Source organism: Diuraphis noxia, unplaced genomic scaffold, assembly GCF_037042655.1.
Source record: "Diuraphis noxia isolate RWA-SAM2 unplaced genomic scaffold, SU_Dnox_SAM2 contig0003, whole genome shotgun sequence".
In the NCBI taxonomy this organism is placed as follows: domain Eukaryota; kingdom Metazoa; phylum Arthropoda; class Insecta; order Hemiptera; family Aphididae; genus Diuraphis; species Diuraphis noxia.
In genome coordinates, this window is record NW_028301713.1 from 43,286,104 (window position 1) to 43,304,685 (window position 18,582).

The 18,582-nt window shown below is 31.0% G+C and overlaps 3 protein-coding genes across 8 annotated transcripts; 2 read left to right on the forward strand and 1 right to left on the reverse strand.

Annotated features, from left to right (window-relative positions):
• Positions 1 to 161: 161 nt before the first annotated feature.
• On the forward strand, positions 162 to 6,232 carry LOC107162422 (uncharacterized). 6 transcript variants are annotated; one of them, XR_016191100.1, is made up of 7 exons: positions 170 to 677; positions 1,191 to 1,394; positions 1,457 to 1,520; positions 1,611 to 1,720; positions 1,781 to 1,909; positions 1,994 to 5,668; positions 5,732 to 6,232. XR_016191100.1 is itself a non-coding variant. In XM_089224233.1 (4 exons), exons 3-4 carry the CDS (start codon positions 1,837 to 1,839, stop codon positions 2,896 to 2,898), a joined length of 978 nt encoding a protein of 325 aa, XP_089080359.1. In that variant the 5' UTR covers positions 171 to 677; positions 1,191 to 1,394; positions 1,457 to 1,836; the 3' UTR covers positions 2,899 to 6,232. The 6 variants fall into 6 exon arrangements, 1 of the variants encoding a protein (XP_089080359.1); XR_016191101.1 differs by having other exon boundaries at positions 1,457 to 1,519; positions 1,663 to 1,720; XR_016191102.1 differs by lacking the exon at positions 1,611 to 1,720 and having other exon boundaries at positions 162 to 677.
• A 4,530-nt stretch (positions 6,233 to 10,762) lies between these two features.
• On the forward strand, positions 10,763 to 12,581 carry LOC149057407 (uncharacterized). The gene is made up of 4 exons (XM_089223591.1): positions 10,763 to 11,847; positions 11,912 to 11,992; positions 12,059 to 12,151; positions 12,211 to 12,581. The coding sequence occupies exons 1-4, from the start codon at positions 11,152 to 11,154 to the stop codon at positions 12,541 to 12,543; spliced, it is 1,203 nt and encodes a 400-aa protein (XP_089079717.1). The 5' UTR covers positions 10,763 to 11,151; the 3' UTR covers positions 12,544 to 12,581.
• A 248-nt stretch (positions 12,582 to 12,829) lies between these two features.
• On the reverse strand, positions 12,830 to 14,077 carry LOC149057408 (uncharacterized). The gene has a single exon (XM_089223400.1). The coding sequence runs from the start codon at positions 14,075 to 14,077 to the stop codon at positions 12,830 to 12,832; it is 1,248 nt and encodes a 415-aa protein (XP_089079526.1).
• Between the last annotated feature and the right edge of the window lie 4,505 nt (positions 14,078 to 18,582).

An 18,582-nucleotide genomic window follows, 5' to 3' on the forward strand; every position in this document is an offset into this window, starting at 1 on the left:
CCTTCAGCAAAAATGAGTAAGACATAATATTCTGATAAGCAAAAATTTTGAAGAAAAAAATAATGTTTATTTGATTATTCCATGACTTTTTATAGTTGATAAGATATGATGGATAAACAACTGATAAATGATAAAAAATGTAAAAAGAATAGATAAAACAATTTGTTTTTACCATAGACATATAAATAATAATATTTATATGTCTATGGTTTTTACACAGATTATATATAATCTGTGGTTTTTACCTAATGCCTTCAGTCTAGCTCAGGCTGGTGCAACTCAATGGGAGCGTTTTGTACCGTATAGATTCATCGTACAACCACCATTAGCGCTGTATGTCTCGGCTACGGTTGGGCACCGTCGCACCGGTCGTGCGCCTTGGCCTTGGCCGTTATTCGCTGGGATTTGAATTTGTCATGTGTTTCGGTTACTTACTGTATGTTCACTATGTTCTCCGTCCTCGATTTATTCTTATATTTTTTGTAAGCTATTAACTATTAAGTATTATTGCTATTTGATATTTTTCCTCGAAAGTTGCAATTCTGTATCGGTGTTGTCTATATATCATATATAGTATATACTCTGCATAATATACTCCTTAGTCCTTAATTGTTACTTGTTTATGATGCCATCTAAGAACGTTTCGAAGTGTGTTGTACATGGCTGTAAATCCAAAGGTATGTATTTTATATTTTTAAATAACTAATATGTACCTCCTAATTTTCTGAAATAATTTATAATTATATACAATAATAATTAAACAACATTTTTTTTCTTAACACGTTGACGGACAATCGATCAATTTTACTGTATATCTATTGAATAAAATGGTACTTTCAACATCAATGTGTTAACTTGTTATTCATCGTTTTGCTTTGAATCATAGATTAGTATACATTATATTATAATATAATATAATAAAACAAATGCACTGTAGGTATTTTCATTTCAAATTATATAATATGAAAAAGATAAAGTTATCTTTAACATTTGTAGACTTTAAACATAAATCAACAACATAATGGGTATTTTTTGACAATTGATAATTTATTGTCAAATATAGGTATACAGTTAATAATCAAATAAGTACTTAAGATAAGCATAATATTATATTTGTTACTATTCTTGATGTAGGTACAATTACAATTTAATTTAATTTAATTATCTGCTGCTTTTCCTATTTTGATTAGATGTGGTCTGCCATCGATTTCCAAATCCACGTTCTGATATGCCCAGACTTATAGAATGGATTAAAATTGTAGGTTTAGATAACATAGATCCAAATACTGTTTATAAAACAAAATTTATATGTGCTATGCATTTCACACCAGACTGCTCAAGTCCAGGCACCAAGCGACTTAATGCAAATGCATACCCGCTTATTAATTTACCAAGTATGTATTAACATTTAACCATTTTAACATTTTAGTAATAAATGTTTTTTGTATACCTGTAGGAACCAACATTAGCATACCCAAGACAATAGTGTCCCACAATACTTTGGCTGTCAAACAATGATGGTAAATAATAAAACTTTATCTGGTTAACTTGATTTTTATTTGTTTATTCAACATAATATGCTTTTATAATATTTATTTTATTAACACTAGTTGAGCATATGCTATTTATTTTATACATTTTATATGAATACAATTGTTTTTGGTTTCTGATCCGAGTTCATCTGTGTCACACAATAATGACAGAGAAGTACAAAGTTTAAGTATGAATAGTGTTGACATTGACCTTGATTTATCATTTATGTCTGGTATTCATAATTTAGAATCTACATTAACAGATACAGATATGATTGGTAACATATTTTAAGTATTGTCTACTATGAAATTTGTTAACAAAAACGGAAAAGCCGTCAGTATACCAACAATAAAAAATTGGGAAATCACTATTAAGGGTGAGTTACTTTATTCTGGCATTATCAGTTTTCAACGGGGTTTTCAATTAACATATTAATGTTTTAGATCACTATTTTTTTTAGGATTCCAAACATTATCAAAGGCTTTACACATTAAGGGGATACAATCATTACTTCCCAGAGTTTTAAACCAAGATTCTTTAGAAAACTTATTTGGAGGCATTAGACGTGTTGGATGCTCAAATCCTACGTGCAGCACTTTCATGTCTTCATACAAAACATTACTACTTAATAATTTGTTTTCATCTCACTCACCTGGGGCAAATTGTGAGGATTTCACTGAAGGATGTTTACTGACGTACAAATTTTCCATTAGACAAGAAACTCCAGAAATGCCACTTCTTTCGTGTGATTTACCTGAACAAGTTATTCCTAACCAGCTTGATACAACTCAGTATTTAAGAGACCTCACGCATACATTTATTTCTGGGTATATTATCAAAAAAATTAATAAAAACTTATTAAAAAATTGTAAAACATGTTTAAAACTAATATGCTCAAATAATACATCTAGTGAAAACTATGAGCTATTACAAGCTAGAGAATACCAACCTTCTCGACCATCTTTAAAATATCCAGCACCATCATTTGGTTTATTAGTTAGTAAAATAATTGTCAATATCACTCAATGTTTACCTTCTGTATGCCATCACACCAAAATTAAATCAATTCTTATAGATAAAATTCTTTCAAATTTTAATCTAAGTATTTTACACTGTCCAAAGCATGATTATAGTATTCAATATAAAATTGCTGAATGCATTGTAAATTTATTTCTTCATTTTTGGTGTACCGAAGTTAACAGGATACTGTCAGGAAAGTGTAAAATTAAACACAATGAAAAAGACCCCATAAAACTGTTAGCCAACTTGTGGTACGAAAAACACTCTAAAAAAAAAGGTAAAAATCTTAATGTGGTGTGTTCACCATATAATATTTTTATAGCTTCCATGTTGAATATAATATGAATGTTAATTTTATATATAATTTTTTCTTATTATTAAACTATTTATGACGTATATTGTATTATAATATATTGTACATATATATTTTTTGTTATTTTATATAATAAATTATGTAATGTAGTGTGATATGAATATGTGTTCACCTAATCTTGATCATAATATGAATATTCATTTAATATTTAATTTTTTTTTTTATTAAACTATTTATGTTTATTGTATTATACATATATACATTGATTAAATATACATAGATAGCCCATAGCTATACGCAATATGGAAACCCGTAAATTAGTACGGATTATGTGACAATAGATAGCGTTGGTAAATACTAAATTGTACACAATACACAAACCGGTAGAATAACAATAAACCGCGATAAGAAGAATTCCAAGAATATAAATTAAATTGAATATTGTTATTTACTATATCCACAGAATATTACATATATATTTAATCAATGCTAAATCTGAATGGCTAATCATATTATAATGTTATTTTATTTTCGAATATTATGTTTTCTCATGGCACTACTATGATGATTGCTGAATAAAGTTAAGTTTAAAATGTTAATTTTAAGTAAAATAATTATTTTTTTCAAATAATAATTATTCAAAAGCAACTCAAGCACACTAAGGAACATTAATGATTTATTTTATATTTAATCAATGAGAATATAAGTACCATAGTTGATTTAGGATCTAGCAAAATATTTTTATTTTAAATAAAACAACTTTAAAACTTACATATCCATCTAAAATTATTGATAATAAATTTTAAAAAGGCTGTGATCTTACACTTTTACAAATTAACAAACACATAGATACATTATTTTATAATCAAAAATTAAAACAAAAGTAAACACAGGTTGGAACAGATCTAAAATATTAAAATTTAAGACAATAACAATTTTAAATAAAAGTATAGTATAGATAATATAAATATAATTATTACATTTTACGTACTTAAGAGTTTAATGATAATCTATAAATAATAATAATTAAACACTAATAAAAAATAAAAAAAAGTAATTAAAAAACTCCCAAAATAATGTTACATAATAATAGGTAGGTAGTTAGGTACCTAATAATCATACACAAATTAGAGAAATGAGGATCAAACATTCTTTAAAATCTTAAGTTTAGCAACTGTTTGGTTTTTATTATTTTTAGACTTCCAATTAAAATCTCTAAGCAATTTACAGTTGATCAAATGTAAAATAATGAACTCTAGATGAGGTTGACATTCAGTTTTGAAATTAAAATAAGATGGAACTAGTTTTTTGTAAATTATTCTTTCAATCGTTTTTTTTAAAAAATGTTAAAGTATTTTCTACTGTGCAGAAACAAGATAATAATATTCGTGAACCACAATGACGTGTCACTACAGAACTACAGACACGTATAATTGATCAGTATTACAAAATAAAATGTTTTAAATGTTTGTTTTGTCAAAAATAAATAGTATATTTGAAAACTATTTATATACTGTGATAACGAGTTAATACCCATTTATAACACATATATACAGCAGTACAGCACATAATATTCATAAATAGTAATATCATCGTTTTAATAGACTAATTAATATGAATTATCCAATGGCAATATTAAAAATCTATTTTAAGATATATCATGAATAACACCCCTTGTTCATATTTTATACACTATATATTTTATAAATTGTACACTTATATTATCATGCTTAATTCAATCATTGCGTTAAATTTACATATTTGCAATTTTGAATTCTGTTGTTAATACAACTGGTCACTGCCTGAATGATTTCATCATCAGTTAAAATTTCTTGGTGCTGTATCTCTTCATCGCAGCCCCCTGATGCCCACTGTTGAATTTCATCCTCAGAGATGACTGTGTTTGGAGTCAACTTGACTAAAAGTGGGGTGAAGATAATGCTGCCTTCCTGAACTTCAGTAGTTTTGTTCACAGCAACCAGGTGTGGACTAAGGTTTTTCCATGACATTTTTATCAGATGTGACGAGACAGATAACCAACAGTTAGCCAAGTTAAAAACAACATCTTTAAGATTGATTTTTTTCAAAGCTACCACCAAGTCATTTCCGTTTTCTTCGTCCGCCAAAATGTTCGTAAGTAAAGTTTTTCGGTAATTCAATTTTATATTTTGGATAACATTCTGATCCATTGGTTGAATACGAGCAGTTGTATTTGGTGGAAGAAACATCGCAAAAATTTTCATATCTTCAACATCTCATATCTAAACGACGTACACGTGCGATGTTCTAACGTAATCGACAAATTTTATTATTGGGAAATACCGGCGATGCGATAATTTTCAAGCTCGTTCGGATTACCGCGTCTTTCGGATTAGCCTGTGTTCGGATTATCGAGACCCTACTGTATAACCTTTTTTCGAAAATTGTCTAGTAATTTTGTTATAGGTAACAGCTAAAATGATCATATATTAATTAAAAAATGCTCAGCCATGTTAGATTTATTTCAATATAAATAAATTCTTAAGGTATACTTAGTCAATTGTCGTATTGTAAAGATAAATAAAAAAAAAAAAATCTGTTGTATCTTTGCAGGATTCGAAATCGGAACCCCCCCTGGGTTCAAAGCCGTATAATATGACCACTGAACCACAAAATTAGCGCACTCTGATGTCTAGCTCCCATACTACAAGATTTCTGGCTCCCCCGGTCGGTTATTGGGAGCTTCCATACATTATCATTGTATGGGCTATCTATGTATATTTAATCAATGATCATGTAAGAAAAAAGTGTACAGAAAAAATGGTAATATAAACTGTTATATTTTAAAATATTATAAAATATTTAAGATTCGAATATATTCTATAGGTATACGATATTTTTTTATAAGTAATTAAAGTTAAAATGTTGGCAAATCAATTTATCAGTCAAGAACATTTGCTGACAAATAACATTGGTTTTCTCCTTGGCCTCCTCGCTCAGTGGAATCTGCAAGAACCCGTTGGAGAGGTCCAACCGTATAATACTGCGCCGACCCGCTTCGTTGTTGTCGTCGTCGAACAATCATCTTCAGACCTGTCGCCAACCAACATCGCGGTATACCATTCCACATATCACGGTCGTATCGTCTTATTATTTATTATAATTATTGTACTGCAACGTGGCCCCGTGACCTAGTTACGGCCTTATTAATAGTTATTACTTTGTAATACGTACACATACGTGTGTTTGTTGTTCATAATATCATTAATTTCACTGTGGAGACGTCCACCCTTTTTTTAAATTATTTAATATTTATTATTATTATTATTATTATTGTTAATAACAATTGATTGTTACATATTATTATATTATCACTTTTATATCAGCGATTGGAGTTATCCTTTATTATAGTATTAATATCCTACAAATGTAAGTGCGAGTCATTGGGGCTAACTGTTTAATAAGAGTCTCATTGGCGAACAGTAACTACATAGTGATATGCGTCAAAATGACGAAGTTAGTAGCACAAAATTGCGGAAGCTCCGCGTGAAGTGGAATACATTGGCATTGAGTGACACCTTTCACTTAAGTTACTCGTTGTTGAGAGAGTCCTGTCACCTCTATCCTGCTCCTGATATGCCTTAAACCAAGGCGAGTGGCACATTGGGAAGTGATCGCCGGAATTTGGGAACCACTGTCTAAAAGAAGGCGTACCGTTTGTAATTTTCCCACGTTGTCCAAAACACTCAAAATAGCTGTACCTAAAATAACAGTGGCTTCAGTACGCACAGTTCCCGAGAACTTGACTTGATTTTCAATAAATAATTGCAGTTGTCCTTTTTTCCGCCGACTCCGCTCCCTCCGTCGAACATTCGACGTCTCCGTGCAATACTGACAACGCTGGCTTCGCGTAGTCTATATGTAATAATGTGCTATTTTTGCCACCACAACTCCAACACTTGATGCAACCTTTGATTGTCACTTGATGCAACCTTCTGATCTAATTGGATTGCCTTTCCAAAATGACGGCACTCGTACAGCGATGCGGTTGACGTACGAGTTTTGTGGCACATCGTTTATTTTTGATTCATCGTGTTGGTCATCTTAGCACTGTTCGTTGAAGTTCTTTTTAGTCAAGGTCACCAATTATCGTTTTATATGTCATAAAAATGTTAACAAATCAAATATTAAGTAACTTTATAGTTTGGCTATCATAGGGATAATTGTACGGTTCACCCTCTCAGCTTGCCCATTGGCCCTAGGTGTACCAGTAGCAATATGAATAAGTTGAATGTTATTTTCATTCATAAAATCTTTAAATAAAGCTGAAGTAAAACAGTAAAAGTACAACCTCTATCTGAAATAATCCTAATAGGTCGATTGTAACAATTAAAATAAATCTTTAGATGTTTAACGACTTCATTACTGTTGGTAGTTTTAGAAGGGAATAATTTCACAAATTTAGTAAACGCATCAGTTACTAAATATATGTATTTATATCCACGAGGTGCCTATAGTTTATGTAATACATTTTTGATGTCATAAAATGGTTTTGAGGGTAAATAGATTCTGGATTTTTAAAACGTAGGGTAGTTGTACACATTCATAACATAAATACGCGATTTATTTATTAACCAAAAAATATTACACTACCTATTTTAAATTTTAATTATAAAAATACAGACGAAACAGTAAGCATTTTTTTCACTGCCTAAGTCTCCATTTCAAAATTCTGTTTCTGATTGTATTCTCTAATTTGATTAATATTTTAATCTATGTATTAACAAGTTTTGAATTCTTCTTTTTCTTTGCATTTTTTTTTTTTTTTTTGATCATTGTTTAAAACTTTTGTATATTGACACATCCTCATCTTTACATAATATGATATATAAAAGTCAGTACTTCAATTTTATGCATACTACATGGAAAAGTGTTGATAAGTTTCAATTTTTTGTTAAAAAAATCATCAACTGTCTGTTGAAAAACATCAAAATCATTGCAAAAATTTTGAAATGATTCCTCTACGTTTGTCAACAAATTGAATAAAAATGTGCTTGGATGAATTAAGCCTCCTCTAGTTTTAATATTTGTGAGAGTTGCTTCAGCCATATCACAAAATGATGTTTTACCTAAAATAATAATTTTTAGTTAAGGAATTAAATAATCTTATAATTTCTTTGCATTACCTTGTACTGTAATTTGACAATTGTTACACTTAGTGTGTTTATTAATATATCTTGTGACATACCCACAGATGTAATATAACACACATGATTCTGTATCTGATTTATAATAGTCATGATCACTAAAAATATCAGCTTGAAATACATTTTCTACTTCTATGTTGGTGCCATTTTGCAATTTTCAAAGTAGGAACAGAAAAATTAAATTTGATGTAACTAGGTAATAAGTTATATAACCACGTATTTAGATAGTACTATGTACGTGACTAAAACAGTAAAACCAAGTCAAATGTGATAAATAATAAACAGTAAACACTTAAATAAATAACAATTACAATAATATACATTGGAGGGAAAATTCAAAAAAGTAGAAATTTATAGTTCTTATATATAAACATAGATAGAGCGCGAATCGTACTTGCCCTATTTTACCCCGTACAAGCCTACTCATAACCATAAGCGGACCCATGATTAGGCGTTCGTTTCCAGTCCATACTATCTTAGTCCGTGGATATAAGCCATTGACCATCAGATATTATAAGCTAATAGACGCGCCTTATCATATTATGCTTGTATAGGCACAATATGTAGCCATCATGTTTAATGATATGACGTCACGTTTGGGCAAAACAATTTCAAGTTATTATTAATTTGTTTATTTGGTGTTGACTCGTTCACAGGCTCACAGCGTTTGCCGTTTGGAACACATTTTTTACTGTCGTATCATGATAATTATATCATGTTTCGTATTGCATGTCTCGAGTCTGTCCATTGTCGTAGAAAATCATTTTTCACATTCTAGCTTTCATAGTTTCAAACTGCTGTCTGCTTTCTTTGAAACTTGAAAGGTTGAAAGTATTGTGTTTTGAAATGTTTGATAAATGATCATGGTTTTATTATAATGATAGTTAAAGTATGAATGTTGAAAAGCTTAGTTTTTGGTTGCATTATTTTACTTTTGATATTCATATGATACACCAAATGGTAAATACACCTCACTATTTTTTTTTTTTTTTATTAAGACTAGGTATGAGGTAACTACTGTCTACTAAAATGGTAAAATACAATAATGGTTTGATTAAATATTGTATTCTTACTATTAATTGAATAATATTTTATATAATATATTTATATATTGTGTAACCAAGTAATTATATTCTAATAAATAATATTTAGTATAGTTGTGTATCATTTACGTTAACAAATACATAAACAATTATTTTATTATTTTATTGGATTTCATCATTGATTAAAGTACCTATAATATGCAAATATAAGTACCTACAGTAAATAAATTTATTACATACATTTATTTAAAATGTTTAAGACATTTATTGAATTATTATGTTATTTGTTGGCTTAAAAAAAGGTAGGCAGTATAATTATTAATTTTATACTAAAAAAAAAAGTAACTTATTTTTAATTAAGTTAATTTACTTTTATTTTCTAATTAACTTGTAATTTTTGCAAGTTAAAAAAAATAGAGGTAACTATTAACTTTAAACTTAACTTACTTTTTTCTATATTAACTTAACTTAACGAGTTAAAAAAAAATAGTTAACTTGCCCAGCCTTGCTATTTTATGATTTCAAGTGTATATTAATCTGAGAGTTTACAATGAGGTAACAATATACTAGTTCTAAATATATCATTTTGGTAAATTAAATTTAATAATTATATTTTAACTAATAAATAACTCGTAAAATAGGAGAAAAACCGAGATACACAGATAGATAGATAAATAGTAATTAGTGTTATAGTAAGGAAATAAGAAATTAAAAAAATTGTAAGTAAGCCATTCAATCATATTTTATTGGGATAGCTAGAATACTATCTATAGTCCGGCCGCCGGCCGTCGTTATTGCCCAAACGCGACATCACACGCTACATGATGTAGGCGTCAAGATATTTACCGTATGCCGCGTCTATTAGCTTATATGGTCGAAGGTTTACACCATAAGATGGCACCATAAAATCCATCCGAAAGTACACACGGCTTTCTTTCGCTATTATTCAAATATTTGGTATCCCAACAGTAGTATATAATAGAGCATTCAGAAGGCTGCCCCTTGCAACCCTTGCAACCCTTGCAACCCTTGCAACCCTTGCAACCCTCGCAACCCTTGCAACCCTTGCAACCCTCGCAACCCTTGCAACCCTTGCAACCCTTGCAACCCTTGCAACCCTTGCAACCCTTGCTGCCCTTGCTGCCTTGCTGCCCTTGCTGCCCTTGCTGCCCCGCTGCCCTTGCTGCCCCTCATCCTCGTCTTTACTCATCCTCGTCGCCGCCCGATCACGCACGTACACGACGTATATTTACCCCACCCCACCTCATACACCTCCTGAACCCGTCTACTCATCACGTGACCGATACATATTTTGTATATTTACCCCCATAACATTACATCATAACATATAATGAAATCACTAGCTTTCACGAAATTTAATTTTAGCTGTTAATGAATAACCGATCTATAATACAAAATATCTTAATCGTTTAACAACAACAAATTAAAATACCTATTAGTGAATAACATGCAATGGAATCACTAGCTTTCACGAAATTTACTTTTACATGTTTAGTATGATTTAAATAGAATTATTTATTTATATTTTAAATATCATCAAGTATAATATTATTATGAAAGTATTAACCAGTATAACACATACTTATCATTTCCATGTTTAATATAACACAAATACAATTATTTAATTATATTTTAAATATCATCAACTATATTATGAAAGTATTATATAGTTAAAATGAAACAATACTATTACTGTAACCAGCTATTAAAGATATTAATACTATAAAGCTACTCTATACAGTATACATAATTATATCATTAAGTATAACACCTACTTATCTTTTACATATTTAGTATAATACGAATACAATTATTTATTAATGTACAATATAATAACCCTTCTCACTTTTTCCATAAGCATATAAGCCACTAAGTGTACCCAAATCGAATCAGTCTGTTCCAGAGAGCTATACTCGTACTTTACCTTACTTCTTTCATACAGTCATTTTTAATTTACTCAACGTTATTTAAAATCATCAGTGTTTTTAATTTTTACAACGGTTTTTAATTTTTACAAGTGTTTTTATTTTTCAATATGGCCGGTCCAATTGTTGATATCAAAAAGAAGTCGTATACATACATTCCACCGACACCACCTGCATATCTTATGGAATCTACATCATATACATTAGACTTTACAGCACGTAAGTTTGTGCATATTGGTATCGATCCAACTGATGAATTTCAAACTGTTATACATTTAATCACTTCATCGAGACATATAAAATTAACAACAGATTTCCTAAGACGTATATTTGCTCTTATCGGTAATATATTATCATTTATATTAGAAACACCACGAACAAATAAACGAATAACTTTTCTCGAAACTGATTTATTTCTAATATCGAGTATGGTGTACAAGGGTGAAAACAATCTAGTTGTTGAATGTAAAAATAAAAGCGAATGCAGAGTTTTATTGAATCGTGCAGATTTGATTGAGCTAAATAAATTAGAATGGTGTATTTCAAAAACTATGATTCAAAAATCATTCATCCAAACCATTCTTCTTAATCAAATCGATGAGTATTGCGATTATCTAGAAGAAACTAGTTTACAAGATACCAAACCACCAAATACTGAACATGAAATGGAAGTATTCATAAAGTTGGGTACACCTTTAGAAAACACAACTACATCTCCTAACCTGACCTATCAAATCCAGATGTATGCACCTATGCAGTTACTTAGAATTTGGATAGATCGTAGAAGGGCACGAAACACACCTGAGGTAATGTGAAAAAAATATTATATCACTCATAAAAATATTTATTGTATTTATTATTATTTTATAGTTATTTACCGAATCCGAAATGAGACTCATTTCACCTCCGAGATATTCGAGCTTGTCTCCAATGGACCTTTCACAAGCAAGGGTAATTTATAATTTATAAATTAAAAAAAAAAAAATTACACAATTAATAATTATAATAATTATTTAGGTGGTTGACGAGGAATGCGGTATCAATGAATTTTTATCACAAATCAATCCTACACAGGGGACATGGACATCAATTCAGAAAACAAAATCAATGGTAATGCTCACATTTAATTTTTATGATAAATATATATTAACAAAATATTATTTGTATAGCATACAGACGTAGACAATCGTTGTAGACGTAATTCGGACAATGATGCACAGTACCCTCCATGGTATACAACACCTCAATACATCGAATCTCGACCAACGCCCCCCGCAGTTGATGAGAACGACGGTCCGACGTCTTTCAACCAACCACCATTTATTCTCGACTTCACAAGCGGCAAAACCGCGAAAAAATTAAACAAGCGGGACGTTAAACGCAAACTGTTAACACCATCGCCATCGTTTTTTGACAAACCCTCAGATACATCAAGTAAACAGGGTGCTCAACACCTCACGCCATTAGACGGAGTAAAACGTAAAGTCTTTAAATATTTATAGAAATTAAAATTATGTGAAATAAAACATGATATATAAAATTTGTATTTTCATTTACTAATATTAAGGTTTACAATAAATATTTATAAAGTTCTTACTTCTCTATTAAGTGGATTATAAGATACAATTCGAATATATATATATATATATATATATATAATATTAATCAGTATGATATATAAAATATTTTCATTTATTAATAACTAGGTTTACAATAAATATTTAAAAGGTTAATAAAAATAAAATAAAAATATTAACATTTATAAATAATAAGGTTTACATTAAATATTTATAAGGTTCTTACTTCTCCATTAAATGGATTATAAGTTATAATTTGATCATGTAATATTAAACAATATGCTGAAGTTGAAGCTGGAAACGCTACGTCGGCTTCTATTTCAATCCTAAGATCGACAGTTGACATTTTCACATTGTCGTTTTGTCGGCTCATGTCAACGACTATGATTGGAGCCAGATTTTTGAAATCTGAACGGTTCAATAGAGGTGTCACATCATCATGCCCATAGTAAGATTTTTGGAACTCTGCAAACGCGCGATATAATGTAGCCATCTTATTTTTGGTAAAGTCGTTTTGAAAATCTTCGTAGGGAAATACTTCAGAGTTTAAATAAACCTTTAAGTTTTTAATTTTGCATTGATCGAAATATGACATTGCTTTACTCGAACTATTTTTCCTATCAGTTTGAAATCCGATTATAACATATCGAGGTTTTTCCAACTTGTTGGATGTCTTTACCTTCCATGAATGTGAAGTGTTTTGAGGTAAAAACGGGTATTCACAAAGTTCCCATGATCTGAACGCACATGTCAGAGGTTTTTGATTGTTGACTACTTTCAACAGTCGAATTTTTTCCCGATCGCTAACTCTCACTATAGGCATCCGCCACAATATTTTTGTTATGTTAATTTTAACGTCTTTTAGTTTAAGAGCGTCTGCCACAACTTCATTATTTTTATACTGTTTGATTGCATTTAAATCGATAGACACTCTATTTAATATGAGCTGCTGGTTACAATTTATTAAAATTCGCTTATAATCTTCACAAAAACCAAACAAATCTTTAAGATTAATACATCCATTGAAATTGTCACCATCGATAAAGTCTTTATTCACATTTTTAAAATCATTGTCCCAGCCAGCGTTTTGGTGTGAAGAAATATTTGTTTTATTGTACGAACAATATCCTTTTAATGTGGTCGTTATACCTGGATTGACGAGTTTTTGAATCTGAGTACCGTTTATTTCATATTTCATTTCGGCGAAAAGAAATGCCAGTCCGTTATTTATAAATCTAATCTCATCAGTTATTTCTGCAGGTTTGGTTATTGACCCCTCAATGTAAATATAACTCTCGCACGGTAATGTATAAGACTCTGTGTTATGTAAAGCAATACGCACCTCATCATTATTAGAAAGAGCCGACGTCGAATAAGGTAAAAAAGAATGATAGTCGATTTGAGTTATTTTACAATCGTCGATGTATCCAGCCGTGACATCTAAATATGTGTCGTCCATATTAAATAACGTTTATCGAGCGTAGAAAAGCCAAATTATCAGGTGTTAGACTATGTTTAGTCTGTTTTCGTCTCGAATATTTTTTCTTCTCCGGAGTTGTTACCTTGTTAGTGTTTTTAGCACGACTAACGGGTTTTTCATATACAGGTCTATTTATATTATAAAATTGAAGCCCCATCACGAGTCTTGAATTAATAATCGTATTGATACTGGTTCGCCCCGTAGATCGATCAGCTCGTTGTCTTGATTTTTAAAAATTATACTTGCGTGCGTTATAGATGTAGAATTAATGGGGTAAAAAACCAAATGTGTTGGTACCTCTATTATTTTATAGCCTGGAGGTACATTCGGATAAAACTCGTGTATTGTATGGCACTGCTTACCGTTGACGAATGAACCCATAACCAGATTTGAATCGATATATATACAGTTTGTTTTGGTAATATTGACCAACGTATCTGATTCGTGATTGACATTAGCAGCATATTTACGATTTTTAAACCCCATTAACTGTCCTATACTATTAGTCATACTAAAATCTACAGTTTCACTACAAAACATTGTACATTTTAGTGTATTATTATCTGCTCTCAACTCGAATAAAGTATCGGTATTATGTAATAGACGTTTTATAGCTGCTTCAATTTCACTCAACTCATAAGAGCCTGTTGGTATTACATAGGTATCGCTATTCATTTTATTATCATTACTGTATGTGAAACATATTTTATTACACTTTTCGTTTACATTAGGAATAGAATTATTCGTTTGAAAACCTAACAGACAAATTTTTGCATTTTTACTGACTTCTATGGGTGGAAAAAAGTCACATGACAATTCGCTCGAGTTACCGGTTAACGTTATAGTACACATGATAAAAATTTTAAGCACAAGTGCCCACAGTTTGTTGTATTATATTTCTGATATCTATCGTAATTATATTCGATATTGTAGCCGTTGAAATATTTCTGTATCTCCAGCGGAGGGGGTAAGTTTCCGTAGCTGTCGAAATATTTTACTTGTTTTCCGATTTTTTTATACGCTACCCAATGAGTACCTGTTCCGTTTTCGATGTCTAAATTAACTACAGCTGACTCTTGATGTTTTGCACGTCGAGGCAACTTGTCTCTTGCAAATACACCGATGAAATGAGGTATTTTCAACAAGACAGCGTATTTTATAATCTCGTAATCGTACAACGCTCTATCGGGTAACGTGGAAATTAGTTTTTTGACCTGGATTTCTTAACTGAACCACCCTTATGCGGTGCTAGGTATAAACCTTTACCTTTTACGATTTTATAAGAGCTGCCCTTGTGAGGAGTAAGATATAATCCTTTGCCTAAATGAATAGGAGTGTTTTTACCAGAATTCAATTCTTTCACGACTTTTACTATATTACCTACTCCACCGGTAAGCGCCCCTAATGCAGATAAACCAGCAAAAATAGGAATTAAAGGTAAAATACCACCCTTTTTAGGTATTGGTATAATTCTTGGTGTTTTAGTTTTCTTATTTTTAGATTTTTTATTTTTAGTTTTTTTCGCAGCTGACAGACATGTTCTTACTAATTTTGTAATATTATTTTCGTTCATTTTATTTTTGATTGCTTTTTTAGCTGCCGACACCATTTGTTTAAATCCGTAACCAGCACCCAGCTTACGCTTTGCCTTTATAGCTGTAGTAACTAACCAAGACGCGGCTTTTTCCTTAATACCGGTGTTTTTAGATTTGAAAACCTCCCAAGCCTGATTTTCTAATACTCCGTCTGCTCTATGCCGATCAGTTAGTGAATTACTTTCGTCGTATGCTATATCATGAGCTCTAGCCAACTCGTCAAGTCTGTTTATTCCACGTTCTCCGCGAGCTAATCTTTCTTTTAATTTGGTTCCAGGACCGGCAAATCTAGAAACAAATATATATAATTTATTAGTAGATTTATTATTAATAATATAATGTAGTGACTTACCTATAACCAGGTAAATGTAATTCCACTGGTAAATGATTTATAACAGAGTTAATTAGACCGGAACCCTTATTGTTGTTTCGCTTACGAACAGGAGACATCGTGTGACGCTCTCGCTAACATAGCAGCTGTATTTATAGTGAACAATTTAAAAAAAATGCGCTTTATTGAACAAGAGAAAAAACTCCGGATTTATAATATTGATTCTCCCGAGACAATTTTGATGAGACACGGTGAACTTTTTCCAAATACGATAAGGTCGTTGATACTTGGCAGCTCGGGGTGTGGCAAAACCAATCTGACGTATTTTCTACTAGTCGATGAAAATGGGTTACGATTTGAAAACGTTTACATATACTCCAAGACGCTGGAACAACCTAAATATAAATTACTGAAACGTATTATTGACGGAATAGACGGTATGAACATTTTTACCTTTTTCGAGAATGATAAAGTAATTCCACCCGAGAAAGTTTTACCAAACTCAATTTTTATCTTGGACGATGTTATTGGTGAACACCAAAACGTTATAAGAGATTATTTTTCTCGAGGTCGTCACAATAAAATAGATATATTTTATCTGGCCCAGAGTTACTCAAAAGTCCCTAAACAGCTTATACGTGATAATGCAAATTTAATAGTATTATTCAAACAGGACGAAACAAATTTAAAACATGTGTACAACGAGCACTGTTCGGGTGATATGTCATATATACAATTTAAACAATTTTGTGCGACGTGCTGGAACCGTGAGAGGTTTACATTTGTTGTTATTTGTAAAGATAGTGAGCGTGATAACGGGCGTTATCGTTTTGGGTTTGATACTTATGTAGTTATATAAGACGCTACAAATAATAAATATTATCATTTAAAACGCAGTCATGACGGAGACAACTACTGTGTTAGATGAGTTAGTTAAAGCTAAGGAAAGTATTAAACGTAAATATATCGCATTAAAAACCGGTTCTGATAATGTTCAACAATTAATGACACAGACATTAAAACCAATTATCGATCCTTTAACTAAAATATCAAATAAACCTCGATTGAACAAAGAAAATACTGACAATAAATCGAAAAACTCGATTTTGGACTACAATCAACAAGAAATTGAAAATTGGTTTCAGTCTACAGACTTGGATAAAATCTATGGTCCGAAAAAACTTCCAAACGGATATATTATCTTGGGTAAAAAAGAAGTAAAATTCTTAGAAAACACTTTACTTATCGACAGTAATGTTTATACCTTAACCTCGGGTCTTATACAGTTATTATTTTTGAAAAATCCACTCGTTTATACCGAAAACGATTTAGATGAGTATAAATCTATATTAACTCAAACATCGGTACATTTATCTACAGTTGGAAATAAAATAAAAAAGGGTGGTACTAAATATTCAACAATTATTAGTAAATTATTCCCCTCGGGTGGCGAGCTGTCTATAAAATTACAGAAAAATAACTTAGTGTATTGGGACAATCCAAACGAGTTGGTCGGCCGATTACGTCTACTTCTCGCGTCAAAAGCAGCTGGCAATACAAGTGTTTCAAACGAAATAATATCGATTTTCGATGAATTACACGAGGCCGGACTAATAAAGCGAATTCCAGATGTCTAAACGGGAAATCGCTAACGAACTTCACAAACCAGCAAGGAAAAATTTCACTAGGCGTCGAGTTAACGTTTATGGAAAAAATGATTTATGGCAAGCTGACTTGGTTGAAATGATACCATATTCAAAGATAAATGGTGGTTACAAGTACATCCTGGTTGTGATTGACTGTTTTACTAAACGAGCCTGGGCGAAACCGTTAAAGTGTAAATCGGGTAAAGAAGTTACTAGCGCGATGGCTACAATATTACTCGATCGTTCACCGAAACTTTTACAACTCGATAACGGAAAAGAATTTTACAACACCACTTTCGACGCTTTGATGATCAAGTATGGCATACATAAATACTCGACCTTCAGTATTCTAAAGGCCAGCATAGCAGAGAGGTTCAATCGTACTTTGAAGGGAAAAATGTATAAGGAGTTCACTGCCCGTGGCTCTCACGAATGGGTTTCAATTTTACCAAAGTTACTTGACGAATACAATAATTCATACCATAGAACTATAGGAATGACACCAATACAAGCAGATTCCAACCCCGCTTCGGTGGTAATAAAACATCGTGAAATTAATACTGTAAAAAATAAGTTTAAAGTTGGCGATAACGTTCGTATCAGTACACAAAAGGGTGTGTTCACAAAAGGTTATTTACCAAACTGGTCTACAGAAATATTCGAGATTATCAAAATAAATAAAACATTACCCGTTACTTATCAACTACAAGATTATATGGGTAAACCTATTGCAGGTTGTTTTTACTCTGAAGAAATAAACAAAACTAATTTCCCAAACGAATATTTAATTGAAAAAATTATACGTAAAAAACAGAATCAAATGTATGTCAAGTGGTTAGGATTCGATAATACACACAATAGTTGGATAAATACACGTGATGTCAAAAAATAGTGTCAATCGTTTTATAACTA

Bases quoted from the DNA above. Each gene is read 5' to 3' on its own strand.
- LOC107162422 (XM_089224233.1), top strand. From the start codon at position 1,837: ATGAAATTTGTTAACAAAAACGGAAAAGCCGTCAGTATACCAACAATA. The intron at 1,910-1,993 runs GTGAGTTACTTT...TATTTTTTTTAG, and splicing joins TTGGGAAATCACTATTAAGG to GATTCCAAACATTATCAAAG.
- LOC149057408 (XM_089223400.1), bottom strand. From the start codon at position 14,077: ATGGACGACACATATTTAGATGTCACGGCTGGATACATCGACGATTGT.
- LOC149057407 (XM_089223591.1), top strand. From the start codon at position 11,152: ATGGCCGGTCCAATTGTTGATATCAAAAAGAAGTCGTATACATACATT. The intron at 11,993-12,058 runs GTAATTTATAAT...ATAATTATTTAG, and splicing joins TGGACCTTTCACAAGCAAGG to GTGGTTGACGAGGAATGCGG. The intron at 12,152-12,210 runs GTAATGCTCACA...TTATTTGTATAG, and splicing joins TTCAGAAAACAAAATCAATG to CATACAGACGTAGACAATCG.